This window comes from Silurus meridionalis, chromosome 9 (assembly GCF_014805685.1).
Source record: "Silurus meridionalis isolate SWU-2019-XX chromosome 9, ASM1480568v1, whole genome shotgun sequence".
NCBI lineage: Eukaryota > Metazoa > Chordata > Actinopteri > Siluriformes > Siluridae > Silurus > Silurus meridionalis.
Window position 1 is genome coordinate 23365060 of NC_060892.1, and position 14317 is coordinate 23379376.

At 40.6% G+C, this 14317-nt stretch overlaps 1 protein-coding gene across 2 annotated transcripts in view; it reads right to left on the minus strand.

Annotated features, from left to right (window-relative positions):
- Nucleotides 1-3383: 3383 nt before the first annotated feature.
- Nucleotides 3384-14317, minus strand: part of dennd1b (DENN/MADD domain containing 1B) — a 100501-nt gene continuing 89567 nt past the window's right edge. Inside the window, exons 18-22 of one of the 2 annotated variants that reach the window (XM_046857569.1) lie at nt 14228-14284; nt 13798-13884; nt 6538-6614; nt 5908-6124; nt 3384-5322 (exon numbers count right to left, since the gene is read on the minus strand). In XM_046857569.1, coding sequence (XP_046713525.1) covers nt 4792-5322; nt 5908-6124; nt 6538-6614; nt 13798-13884; nt 14228-14284 — 969 coding nt within the window. In that variant the 3' untranslated portion in view covers nt 3384-4791. Of the gene's footprint in view, nt 5323-5907; nt 6125-6170; nt 6339-6537; nt 6615-13797; nt 13885-14227; nt 14285-14317 lie in introns of those variants that run through there. The other variant, XM_046857570.1, reaches the window with a different exon arrangement.

Consider the following 14317-nt stretch of genomic DNA (forward strand, 5'->3'; position numbering starts at 1 on the left):
GGAATTTGTGCTCATTCAGACACAAGGGCTTAAGTAAAGTTGGGGTGAGAGGGTGAGAATGTAAGGAGGCCTGGGGTGCACTCAGCGTTTTTAAAGCAGATCTATATAGCAGGCCACTCAAGATCTTTCACATCGTCCAACCCATGTAAACCGCATCTTCATAAAGCCTGCTTTGTGCTGGAACAGGTTTGGGTCTTATGATTCCAGTGAAGGGAAAATTTCATACTCCCAGATTGTGTTTGTTTATATTTACTCTGTTAGTTTTTCATAGTTCTTTTTGCACAGTACTGTATATTCAGAGTATACAGTAGGTTTGCTGGCACTATCTTGGGTTTTGTGTATTGTCTTGTGTTGTCTGTCTGCACTGTTTGCACTCGATGCACTTTATGTAGCTTTGTGTTGTGTCGTAGCTCTTTGCTGTTTAAGGTAGCACCAGGGTTCTGGAGGAACTTTGTCTCGTTTTTGCTGTGTACTATTGTGCATAGTAGAAAATGACAATAAAAGCCTTTTGACTTGAATCTTGACTTGACTTGTGTCTACATACAGTAGGTAGCAAAGATTTTTGATTAGCAAGGACATTTTGGAAAGACTGAGACAACAGATTTTGGACACAGGCTTTCAATTTAATACAGATGTCTACTGATATAAATAAAATGTGTCGATGTCATAAGTAATGTGAGAAAAAGACTGGTTTAGAAGACATTTCATACACATTCGGTTTTTGGCGTTTTGCAGTATTTTGTAGAAGGGAAGAGAACAGAGGAAAAACCGCAGACATGGCAGATAAAATCGTACCACCTGCAAAATGGGAAATGATTCCAAAACCCGATGTACAACCCAAATTCTATTCATTTTTATTTGTGTAGAGCTTTCAACAACGGACGTTGCGTCAAGGCAGTTTTACACAGAAAAGTGCAGATAAAATGCAATTATTTGCGAATCTTGTAAACCCTCGTTTTATTCTCAACTGAACACAGAAACCATATCGAATGTTTAAATACAAATATCAGAGATTAAAAAATAAGACCAAGAGGCAGAATTTAGTCTTAAAATAGTTTTTGATTTATTAAAGCACATTGAGGAAAGAACATAGATATATATATTTTTTAAAGAAATAAATAATGCATTTAAAAATCTGTATAGAATCCAGACAAGATCATGCACGAATATATATATATATATATATATATATATATATATATATATATATATATATATACTCGGATAAATACAGCATTCGAAATGCAGTGGTTCGATTTGATCAGCAGTTGTACCAAAATAGTTGCCGTTCTCAGTGAAAGGAAACGAAAGGTCAAAAAAGAAGTTGCTGGTTTTGTTTGGGAAAAGCTTCGTCTCATCCACCTGGTGTTTAGTAGTGTTTTATAATTACCAGGATATCATGGAATTTTCACTATTTGAATTATTTTTCGTATAAAAAAAAAAAAAAAAAAAAACAACTTAAAAAAAGCATAATTAAAACGATAGCTGTCGAAAAATCTGCTGTCTATTCAAACGCCCAGTTCCCTTTGGCTATTGAACGAAGCGTTTGAATTAAAAAAGTTAAATGAAAGGACAAAGCAACAACTTCAATTCACCTTTGCTTTAGATTCTACTCCTCTCTGGACACCATACTTTGTTTTTTTTACCTCAGGTGGAGTCTGGACTCCCAAAGAAAATCTCACATCAGTGGTTAATTACGGTGACATCAGAAGACTGAGAATAAAAACCGGAGGCATATGATTGATCATTTCCATGCTCATTAAACCATTCAGTGCTACTTCAAGCACTGTGAGTGGGGTGGTGGTGGTGGTGGTGGTGTGTGTGTGTGTGTGTGTGTGTCGGGCAGTGCAAGGACATCCTGGATGAAACCACGGTCATCCGGATGAAAGTGGACTGAAACCCCATCAGCAAATTTACCCCCAACACACACAAATACCTTTATTGTACAACAATTCATAATAAATACATATCAGTTGTATATTTTAAATTGTGTTGATAGAAAGGGGAGAAAACGTAATGGTCGATTTGCATTCAATTATTGATAAGGCACACCCATATTGCACTCAAAAGTTCAAATACTTGACAAAATACTGAACCTCAACCCAAGAAACCTTCTTTCCAACAATTAAGCCTCAAATAATGATCATGTTAAAATAAAAAATAAAAATACCTAATGTAATGCTACTATATTACAATTAATACGTACTACTTAGATTTCTTTCAGTACCAAATATATGCACAAAGAAATAAAACCACTGTATTATTCCGATTGAAATGCATTAATGTCATCATTTGAGCTACATAATAACAACGGCCTGATACCAGCACGTAATCAAAGAAAAAGAGAAAATGGTAAAAATCCAGCTCTGTAGTTTTGTACCAACAACAAAAAAACATCGTCCTGCGTCCAAAAACCTCGGAAAAAGAAACGAGGCCTCGTTAATCGGCCTGAATATCGGTCAGTTTGATGGTGATTGCGTGCTGAGTGTTTCAGCCTCGTTCCTAAATATACACCTGGGAAGCCTATTTCCAGACTTCGAATCATTTCCTTTGCAAAAATTGCTACGATTTTATCAACTTCAAATGATGTATTTATGATTGTGAACAAACAGCTAAAAGTAAAAGTACTCTGGTGTATTGATTTACTCATACCCAGAGGAAACTTACGCTGATTGAGGACCATCGAGAACATTGATTAATATGAAAGAGCGAGTTTTTAACACAATTGATACCAACACCACTGAATCATTTTCTATTTGACCGTGAAAGCTTGCTTTTTTTTTTTAAACTAGTGCAAAGGTTTGGAAACACCGTCTTTTATGGCTTTTGAGACGTTTTTCTATGCAACAAACTCGGTAAAAGGCGAAAAAAACCCCAGAAATTTACAGTGAACGACTTGAAGAAAGTTCTGTAGGCAGATGAGGTGAGATTTGGGGCTCTAACAGAAGATGGAAAACACAACATGATGTTAGCAGGTTAACAGTCAAACATGGAGGAGGAAGTGTAATGGTTTGGGGTTGTTTTAGAGCAGGGAAGTTCTGAGACTTATTCCAGGTGTAGGAATGCTGTACCGACATGGCTGCCATTCCGTCTGGATTGCGGCCGACCGGAACCGACTTTGCCATAAGTCAAGACGATGAGTCGACGCACCCGTCCAGGCTCTGTAAGCGTTATATAAAACGCAAACAGTCGATCACTGCACCTAAATCCTATTGAACTGCTCTATGAACTGGATCACAAGAAAGAAATCTCCAACCAGTGGACATTATTTTGTAAAACTCTGGGGGGGACAATAAATCTTCAAGTTCGTTGCATTGAAACCAAAGGAACGTGTGCGTCCCTCAAAAACATAAACTAAGTGTTTCCAAAATTCAGACAGGCACTGTACATATAAAATATATTTTTAATGGCGAAACAAAATACCTGTTTTTCAGGCCGACGGCTGTCTGTGGACGTCACGTCCACAAAGCGCACGATAACTCACGGGTTGATTGGAATTCATCGACGTACACATGCAAGAAACTGATTTAGCGTCCAACATTTACACGCGACTCTGATTGATCGACGTGGCCCTAGATTGTTAAATAATACCGTTTTTTTTTACACTAACAACTTCGTAACACGGCGGAATACTTCGTTATTTAAATAAAAGCGTCTTTGACAGCAGACTGTCGCAAAAGTGCGGCTCTGTTTAACTTCCTGAAACTCAAGATAAAGTCGTACAGGTAACACGGTGTGCCGATTTATGGAATGCTTCGAACCACCACATCAGCACAAAAGAACAAAAAGACAGTAGCGGGTGAGGTTGGTTTTGATGACTGATGGTTTGGTAAAAAGCCCAAATAAATCGCAAGACCTTCCTTATGAGACCAGTGGAGAATGAACTCAAGTTTTTGTCTGAAGTCTGCGACGCGAAATGAAACCAGATATTTGAAATGCACCCAATATATAAAACTTGTGGGGAAGAATCGAGTCAAACTGTATAAAATAGACTTTTAAAAGTTCAATATTTCCATTATTTCCAAGTAACACTTCTGCGACTGCTTTTCTGAGGATTCTGTTTTTGCAACTTATGTCCTTTTGAGGAAACCGTCCGAAAAAAACAAAAAAACAAAATTAAACACACATTCTACATGACATCCACTGCACAGCAAAGCCAAGATCAACATATAAACACTATATTTGAAGAAAACACTAACCTGAGAAGAGTCCTGGGAAAAGATATACACCTACGTTACCTGCGTTGTAACAAAACATGCTGTTCTTTCTGAGGTATACAAGTACACCATGAAGAATAAAAAACCCATATAATAGAGAAATATAAGAATGACCTACAGCTACAGACACGAGTCCAGAGTCACGGTTAAAGAACACTGCATAGTACCAGAAGCAAATCAGAAAATACGTTTAAGGCATAAAGTTAAAAAAAAAAATATATATTGTCTTTTGTTTAAAAATATATTCAACGAGGACCGAACCTTGCTTGAGTTACAGTGATTAGTTAAATGTACCTGTTAGGAAGTGCAAATTACTGGCTTGGACTTTTCCTGGTCAGAGGCACGGTCGATCCGAAGCCTATCCCGGGGAAACTCTGGGCTAGAACACACCCATCATTGTGATACAGTAGTCGTTTTACCAAACGCCAATAAACTAAACCGTTTTTGCGGAAACAACAAAAGGCATTAAATGATACATAAAGTAGTTCTGATGCGAAACAAAAGGATGAACGCTAAGGAAAAGAAAAGGCTCCCGGGTTTTGCCCAGAACAGTACCGTTGCAGTCTAACCCGAGTTACAAGTTGGAGCTCAGCGCGGAACCCAAGCGACACTCGATTTCCTCGAGCAAGCCTTTTTCCAGTGCCACGTCTTCGTTGATCTCTTTGTCATCGCCTTTGCTTTCTTTTTCCCAAGGAATAAGCATTGAGGGCTGCCTGTTGCTGCCCCCTTGCTGTGAACGCTCCTGGTATTGCCTAATAGCCTCTTTGGACAGGACTTTCCTCCGTAGGCCACTGGAAACCTCGGCCTCGGTGCTGAGCTTCAGGTCCGAGGGAAGCTCGAGGTGGACGGGAGGGCTGGTGCTCTCGGACAGGGACTGGGTGGAAGGCTCGCTGAGACAATTCCTTGTGTCCTGATGGGTCTCGTAGGGTTTGGTCGAAGAAGCCGGCAGCGAGCGAGTGCTGCAATGGCGGCGAGGAGAAGGAGGGAGGTGCTTGCCGTTTATGGCGCTGTCGTCCTGGCCCATGTTCCAGCCACTCTGTTCTCCACTGGTGGCAGTGCCCAATTCACAATTTTGCACTGGAATAGTCTTCGCTAGGGACGTGTTCTAAAGCAAATGCACATAACATACAACTTCAATGATGATCTGAATATGTAAATAAAAAATAAAAAAAACATGGTAAGATATTCTGCAATTGAACACTTCCCTATAGAAGTCTACAGTAAAGGCCATGCATTATAATATCATTTATTTTCTTTGTTTTTACGTGATGACGAATTTTCTGGTGATCTCGACAGAGTTGTTTTCTCGTAATCGCGACCATTTTCTCGCCATAAGTTGTTTTCATTAATTTGACTAGACATTTTCACGTGATCTCGCCGGGACGAGTTGTTTCATCGCGATCTCGCCATAAACAAAAGTTCTCGCGATCACGACTTGATTTTGTCACTGACAGGCACAGAGCTATTTCAGGTCGAGTGAGCCCCTGATCGAGATAAAAGCGAAGCCGATCGTCCATGATGCTGCGATGATGCTCGAGTGCACAAAGATTTTATACTGACCACGAGGAGACCTCTTTTGTTATGGCGTTAAATGCAGGACGCGATCGTGGGAAAAACAACTCATTACTTCAAGTTACTGATAAAAAGAAAAGAAAAGAAAAAAGAAAAAAAAGGACTGGACTTTTCTCACCGTGGGACTGCAGTCCAGCTCTTCCATGGACCTGAAGAAATCGAGGCTCTTGGCAGCTGAGAGTCTGGAGCCATGATCTAATGCGGTTGTGCTTAGTGAGTCTAAGATCTCTTCCAGTAAGTTCATTTGACCCGTCTGTCCCGCCTCATGCTCCAACTCACACGAGTCGTCACTGTCCTCTAGACAATATGACACGTCTCCGCTGTCCTCTGAGATTCTACAGCCAAACACACACACACACACACACACACACACACACACACACACACACACACACACACACACACACACACACACACACACACACCATCAACCAGGAAATATACCGATCTACTGATTTTCAGTGTACAAGATGTCAAAGGTAGAGTAATGTTGAACACTAGATGGCAGTATTGGTATAGCTTAAGGATATTTGAAGAGGCAATGGGCTGCTGGAGTCCATTTTTATTTGTAGAAAAAGTACATCACACACACACACACACACACACACACACACACACACACACACACACACACACACACACACACACACACACACACACACGCGCGCTTTTTCTACAAATATTTCTTAAAAATACTTGGTTCTTATTTGCCGTTAAAATAAACTTGTTAGAAAAACATTTTTCTTACTTGCTAACTGTGTCCTCGTCCACATCAATGGGATAATCTGGAAAGTCGGCAATCCTATGGGAATTTTCCTGTTGGTACTGGGGGGGAAAAAAAAAAGAGAAAATGCAAAACCATTATAAAAAAAATAAACAAAAAAGTTCCTCTGCTCTTGAATTCGCTCAGCGTTCGTCCAACGGTTACGTGTTTATTTTCCACAGTCTTTACAAAAAGGCAACATTGATTCGGCAGTCCAGCGCAGCCTACTCGGAATGCTAATCCCTGAGCTTTGTAACACACCTGTGCAAGACTTTTTAATTGGCAAATTAAAGAAGTGAAGAATTATAGGGCATGGCCCCCATGCTGTGGCTCCAGGTTTGGCGGATCGTCATTAAATAGCATTCCTGCGACACACACACACACACACACACACACACACACACACACACACACACACACTCAAACAAATGCATCCATGAGCGTTCCCTAACACAGCCTGTAAATGACTGCTTGCCACATTATCAAAGCAGACTGCTAAACTGGAGGTCATTTACAGTGTCTAAGGTAGGAGACAGGAAACACGGTCCTTGACAGATGTGGGACGTGGTGGGAGGGGGGGTTCACAAATTTGATTGGCTCTGACCAGATGATGGCCAATCCACCAATTCACATTTCGTTAAAAAGTGTTGAAGAGGTCAAGTGAACTTGTGGTCTAGAAGCTTTTCCGAAAAGGTTAATCGGCTGCACACTGCTTTAAAAAAAAAAAAAAAAGAAAGGTAGGAAGCGTGTGTGCCGGCCACTTAAGAGCCTTCGATAAACAGGAACACATGTTGGGCTCTGATTACCCTGTTCACTGGTAGCTGGGAGCTATAATGAAAGTGATTACAGGGAAGTTTAGACCTCGAATTCTCCAAAAAAGCTTTAAAAGATTCCTGCCAGGGCTATAAATTTGGCCCGAGAGCCACTCCGGCCTGGAGCGGATTGGCTTTGGTGCACCTGCGAAACAGCGACATTCATTTGCGGAGTGTTTATGAGTGACGGCGAAAATTATTGAACCATCCTCGAGGCCGCGAAACCGTACGCCGGTTCTCATACCAAGCTCCGGGTTCTCTTTGGAAAGCTTAGATTGAGATCACTTCTACGAATGAGCAAGTCGACCGCTCGGTGTGGTCCCGAAGTCTGGCGCAAATAAGTTCGTGCTTTTGGCGTTTGGTGTCGCACTACAAGAGGTTTGTGTTGCAGACACAAACCTCTACGCCTCGATTAAAAACAAGCACCACGTTACAGAATTCAGCCGATTTGTGTGCATATATAATGACATTACTAAGGAGACAAAAGGCAAAACAGCGGCTTGTAAAGACGACCTCAAAAAAAAAAAAAAAAAAAAACCCGTACAAATACTTGCTCATTTCACCGTTCACATTTTCCACGACTACATTTGGTGCGCTGACAGACGCCATGGAAAGACACAGCGTATGAAATTAAAGAATAGACGTGTTTAAGCAATCGGACTCAGCTCGGCCAAAACCACTAGTTCGCAATAAAATTCAGGCGTGCGCCTATTTGCCGTTGTTATAGATGCACTAAATCAGAAAGGACGTATTGAGCTGCCATAACTTGGTGTCTGTCGAACTACTCATTGAGGTCTTGTTGGGAATAAATGAAGCCATGCTGAGGCTGAGTAATGCACATGCACACTGCAGAATTCTCAGTCTGGAAATTTTTTTTTTCAACTTTGGGGGCATAAAGCATAAAGGCTTAAAAGGTATCCAGAATGCACATCCTTTTCATTTCTGTGCATTGAGTAAACCTAAAAACGAGTAAAAGTAGTTTATTAGAGATTTCCAATTCAGCCTATTCATTTCACCGGGATAATCGCAAGGCTCGTGTTGTGTGCGCTGATTTGTGACAGTCCGCTGATCTCATTGGAAGGCGTGCATGGAAAACGCAAAACAAAATCTTCCCCTGCTTTTAGAGCCCACGCCGCAGCCGCACCTTCGACTGGCTTATGCTGAAAGACGCCTTCAAGAATATCACAGGGAGGCGTTTTGGTGCATCAATTTAGTATCTTTTTTTTTTTAAGCCAGCCTTCTTTACTGTGACGTGTAAATGTGTTAGTGTCTGAATGATATTTTCGAAGCAACCAGTAGATGGCAGTTTGGTTACAACGTTCCCATCTGATGGGAGTACAAATGTCTGCCGGCGACTAAAAAGCAGAGAATCTATCACGCTATAGCCATGCAGATGTGCTGCTCGCTCCTCGGGTCGCACGGAGCTGCCCGGTAGCCGAGAGCGCTTTCTGTATTTGTATGCCGATGTTTTTTTCCTTTTGACAACCAACAAATCGGTCCCGAGTCTGGCGTTCCTCCAGACTCGCAATGAGTCACAGTGGGTTCTAGTTCTCACATGTACTGAGAGACACATGAAACTGGATGTAAAAAAAAAAAAAACCATGCACAGAACAGCATGAAAGAAAAACTATTTGAAATAAACGGCTGATGAAATAAATTATAAAAAATTGGTAATAAAAATACAAAATAACAAAAAAAAAACATGCTGTCACTATGGGTTCTAATAAGACGAGACCGATTTGAAATTTCAACACGTCACAGTGTAGATAGATAGATAGATAGATAGATAGATAGATAGATAGATAGATAGATAGATAGATAGATAGATAGATAGATAGATAGATAGAGATTCAAAACAGAACATAAATAATTAAAACTTTTTTCCTCATTGAATATTAATTTATATAGGACTTGCTGCAAATAAACTGTACCTCTTTTTTTAAAAAGGCGTCGGAGGTCGAGGACAGTATCATCGAACACATTAAACCGTAACGACGCTACGATCTGGTCAACGCATAAAGCGGTATGGAAATGAAGTCGGAGGCCTAGGAGCTGCAAGCGGAGACATCTATGAATTATACACTACTTGAGCAGGGCTTTCTTTCATATGCAGAGCTGCTCAACTGGCTTTGGCTGAGGGGGATACAGCTGCCCTTCTCATCCAGCGTGTGTGTGTGTTTGTGTGTGTGTACTTCTTCCCCTAGAGGCTATGTGCCATATTCAGGGCCATCTCTCTCTCTCTCTCTCTCTCTAACACACACACACACACAAGTTTCATTCAGGAGAAGCAGGACCATGCAGATGAGCAGCAATCAGCTGCACCGGGCTCAAGGCCATGCCACGGATACCCAGAATGCCTTCCAGTGGCGTGCAGGCGCAGCCAGGAAACCTTCGTGTCATCTCTAGGAGCAGGGCCAGAAATTCATCATGCTAATTTATAGCATGATGGGAGGGGAAAAAAAAAAGAGAAAAAAAAAATACTAGATACATCATATGCAGGCAGCTCGTCCTATTTCTCCAGCCATATAATGCAAACATGATACAAAGAATCTAAAGAGCCCTCGATTAAAAAATCAGGGCAACACTGCGTGATCGTAGGTATCCTTTATAAATAATGCCCGGGAGATGCATTAGACATGCGAAACACTTCATCCGGTCGACGCGTCGACTTACTTTGAAGATAATGATGACTGAACTGCACTGCTGATTGATTTAGCCATTGATCGTGCTGAGGGCCTTTGTGTCAACACCACTGTGTTAATACACAAGAACACACTTGCCGTGCCGGATATGACATCCTTTGTGTGGGGTGTAAAGTCCCCAGGGCCCCGTTACTGTAGAGCTGAGCGAGGAAGGATGAGGGTGGCAGGGGGTCAGGCCTCTCTCTGAAAGGCCCTAATTGGAAGACCTCTGGCACTACACCTTTTTGTACTGCTTATTCAATACGCACACCTACCCCAACACCCCCCCACCAGAACCACACACACACACACACACACACACACACCCACACAATGACAACGCAGCAGCAAATGCCCGAACTAATTAAAAGAGTGATAAGAATAGTCACTGATCAGATGAGGTGAGTTCGGGTGTGAAGTCTGGCTCGGCTCCGAGCCCTCTTCATTTTCCGAGCTGGAATCACGGAATTTTAACGCTACTTTGAGAATAAGATCAAGCCGCCTCCTTTTTCCTGGTATTAATAATCATAAGGCCGTAAAAAACTTGCCACCCGAAGAGCTCTGCGTGTAAAAAAACAACAAAAAAAAAAAAACGAAGAGAAATAAACCGCTTCTTTTAATGATCCCACATGTAAATATTATACACAGTCATCCCCTGATGATTCCCGGTTCGGAATTCGGGGCTCCTAAAATTCACGAGTTGCGGATTATCTTCAAATTGGCGGAAATCCGCAGAGAGAACGAAAGTTCAGGAACGTGAAGAGTAACGTTTCCAATTTCGCCATTTTTAAACACTATTGTATTATTCATTCTAAATGATAAACAAAGCATTCATGTCCATTACTTTGCATTTTTCTGTACCTTCACTTTTATCAACTACTCACCGCTTCAGTACATCCAATAACTTAAAGTACGTACCCACATTTTTGTTATTAATTCCGGTGCTGCTCATTTATTATTATTGCTAATTAAATGAGTTTGAATTATTTATTTATTTTTGTGTGTGAATTTGGTCAAATACCATAGATACAATAGGGGCTGCTGGGGTGCGTATTAAAAATTCACGGATTTTCAACACGTCTTAGAACGTAACCCCCACGAGTTCCTAATGACTGTATAAATAATACACGTGAGCACAAATGAAGAGAACAGTTCTGCAAATGCAAGTTTGTGTGCCCCAGTCCTGCTAAAGGCAAAATCCTTTTTTCAAATCACACAAACCAGGAGTTATTTTAACTGACCTACATTTTTGAAATATGTACAGCGATGACCCTCAAAAAGTGCTTTCGAAAAGCACTTATAGCAGCAATAAGCGACAATATAATACTGAATATCGATTCAACATATCATCATGGGGAAAGTATGAACAAGACAAAATACGGACAAAGAGTTTTCCATCGACTTGAACTAGACGACCCGAACCTGCTCCGGCATCAAGTGAGCTCCATGAAGATATGCTTTACAGGGGTTAGAGTGGAACATCTTGAGAGCTCTGACCTTATGACCTGACTTTGGGAAGACTTGGAAAACCCACCCCAAACCTCCTCACCTGAAAATCTTTAGTCTATATAGAATATGTATTATGAATAGAAATACAGTACAGTTTTTGTGTGTGTGTGTGTGTGTTTTTAACCAGAATAAAGTGTGTGTATTAGGACCGTGTTCCTGCAAAGAGGGAAGAAGAAAAAAATGCGTGCAACTTTTTGAACTGATAATCGAAGAACAGCTTGCTGTCACTAAATGAAAAACAAAGAAACGGCACAAACAAGTTTGAAGAAGAAGAAGAAGAGGAACAGAAAATTCTAGACCCCAGCAGCTTCTTCATTTCAGCTTCTTTATATCTGCATTGAATCGACATAACTGAAATTTGGTTGCAATAATAACAATAATAATCATACAAATAAATTAACATAATACTAGTAGGCGATCTAAACACAACAATTGACTAAATTCCTTAATAAAACGAAATGATTCTGCACAAAATATGAATATATTAATATTCCTATTGATATAATATATATGAGAAAACAATTATTCAAAATGTACACAATATTAAACTTGTGCGTTCACTGATCGTGTCTATGATCGTCGTATATCATGAAAAATTGGAAAATCGCAAAAAAAAAAAAAACAGTTTTAGTTTGGTTTTTATAAATTATAGAAACGTTAAAAAATTCTTAAATCAAACCAGTAAAACATAAAATTTCTGTTAACCTAAATACCAGTTTCTGTTTTTTTTTTTTTTTTTAACGAGTTGGAAAAGAGTGAAGCTCTTCTGTTTTTAATAAATGTTCAATTGGATAAACTGCTATTTTTTAGTTGTAACTATGTTATTTCAAGGAATCTGGTAAAACAAAACAACAACAAAAAAAGCACAGTCTAGACAAACAGTCTAGTATTAGCCGTGCCTATTTTCCTATTTGCATAGCGTTGTCGCTCACTGTATGGACAAAACCATTAAACACCTTCGGGATAAATCGGAATGCTGACTACATCCCAGGCCTCCTCATCTCACCTACATCAGTACCTGACTTTACTAACGCCCTTGGTGTCTGAATGAGCACAAATCTCTGCATGCACACTCCAAAATTCTCAAATTCTTCCCAGAAGAGTGGAGTTTATTATAAGTGCAAACTGGGAGTAAATATTGAATGCGATGCTCTAAAAAAAGCACATCATATACTTATGACTGGGTGTCCACAAACTTTTGTCAATACAGTGTATACCAATGTATTAATAGTAACTATTAACACTACCATAATCTGATTATGTACAAATTTGCCTTCTAAAACAAATTTCTCATCTTATGCAGATGAAAGAGTTGCACTTGACAGAATTCCAGTAACAAAACAAAACAAAACAAAACAAACCCACTGACCCTCATTACTGGCAGGATCAGATCTGATCAGTGATGTCCTGCGGCCCGAGTGTGAAAGCAGAGGGGACGGAATCGAGGCCGATTTAGTGGGCTTGGCAAAACATCACTGAGCCTCACACACAAACACACGCACGCATACACGTGAACACAAGGACATGTGCACACACAAACAAATGATACATGCACACACACAGACCCAAAGATACAAAAGACACACTGATACCAACCCAAACACAACCAGATACAGAGACACACACAAACACCCAGAGACGCAAGATATCAACATACAATATCTGCACACACACACACACACACACACACACACACACACACACACACACACACACACACACACACACACTTCCGACTTGCATCCTGTTAGAATCTCTGACGACGTCATGCTATTATATTACCGAGTAATAACTTGGAAGGTTGGAGCTGGTTGCTCATACAACCAGGTTCAATGCACAACATTTCTTTAAAACTGCAATTGTAGAAAAACGTCAATTAGGACCGTAACTGTAAACATTCGATCCTACAGCAACAGAAGGGTTGTTCAGAAAACAGAACCGAGTCACGCAACAAAAAAAACGCCTTTTGGCTACGTCCACACAGTTGCGTGTTTGTCTCTCCGGTTCTGGTCTTCTGTCTGCATGGAGACGCCGTTTTCGGTCGCCGGAAACGTATCTTTCAGAAACATGCCGTTGCAGTTTGGACTGGGAAAATGAACGTGCGGTAAATGTCTAAAATGTGTGAATGAACCCAGAGACGGCCGCGATCGAGAAATGGCATAGTTCCGGTGCACAAATGGGTCAAAAGGTCTGTTCTTGGCCGTGTGGGTGTTTGAATGTGTGTGTAGCCTCTCCAGACTCACCCTTCTCTTTTGAAGCCTCCTTGGAGAGAGGCTTTTAGTGCTGGTGGGAGAACCTGCAGAGTACACCCCAGCCTCCTCCTCAGCGTCCTACGGAAAAAAAGCAGGATGAGACAGACGGCCAGAGGAATGCAGACAGGCAAAAGATTTTGTTCCTAATGATCAATATTACAAAAAAAATCAATAAAAAATGCCATTTTCATGTTCCACCCTGGGAAGCTCCAAAATATGCTAATTTTTGGCAGAAGCTCTTTTTCCATGCACACACACACACACACACACACCATATTTGCCGTTATCTAAAATTGCCCTCTTGTTGAGACACCAATGAGCAACCGATTGGAACACAATCAAAAAAATCCCGTATATTAGTATAAATTACACAATATTCCATATTTTATGAGTTGAAGTTCAGACAGAAGCCGAACCTCACCTTAAGTCGTATCCGGTCCTTCACGCCGCGGAAACCTTTTTTTGCATGAACTTTCGCCTTTCAGAAAAAATAAATAAATAATACAGTGGA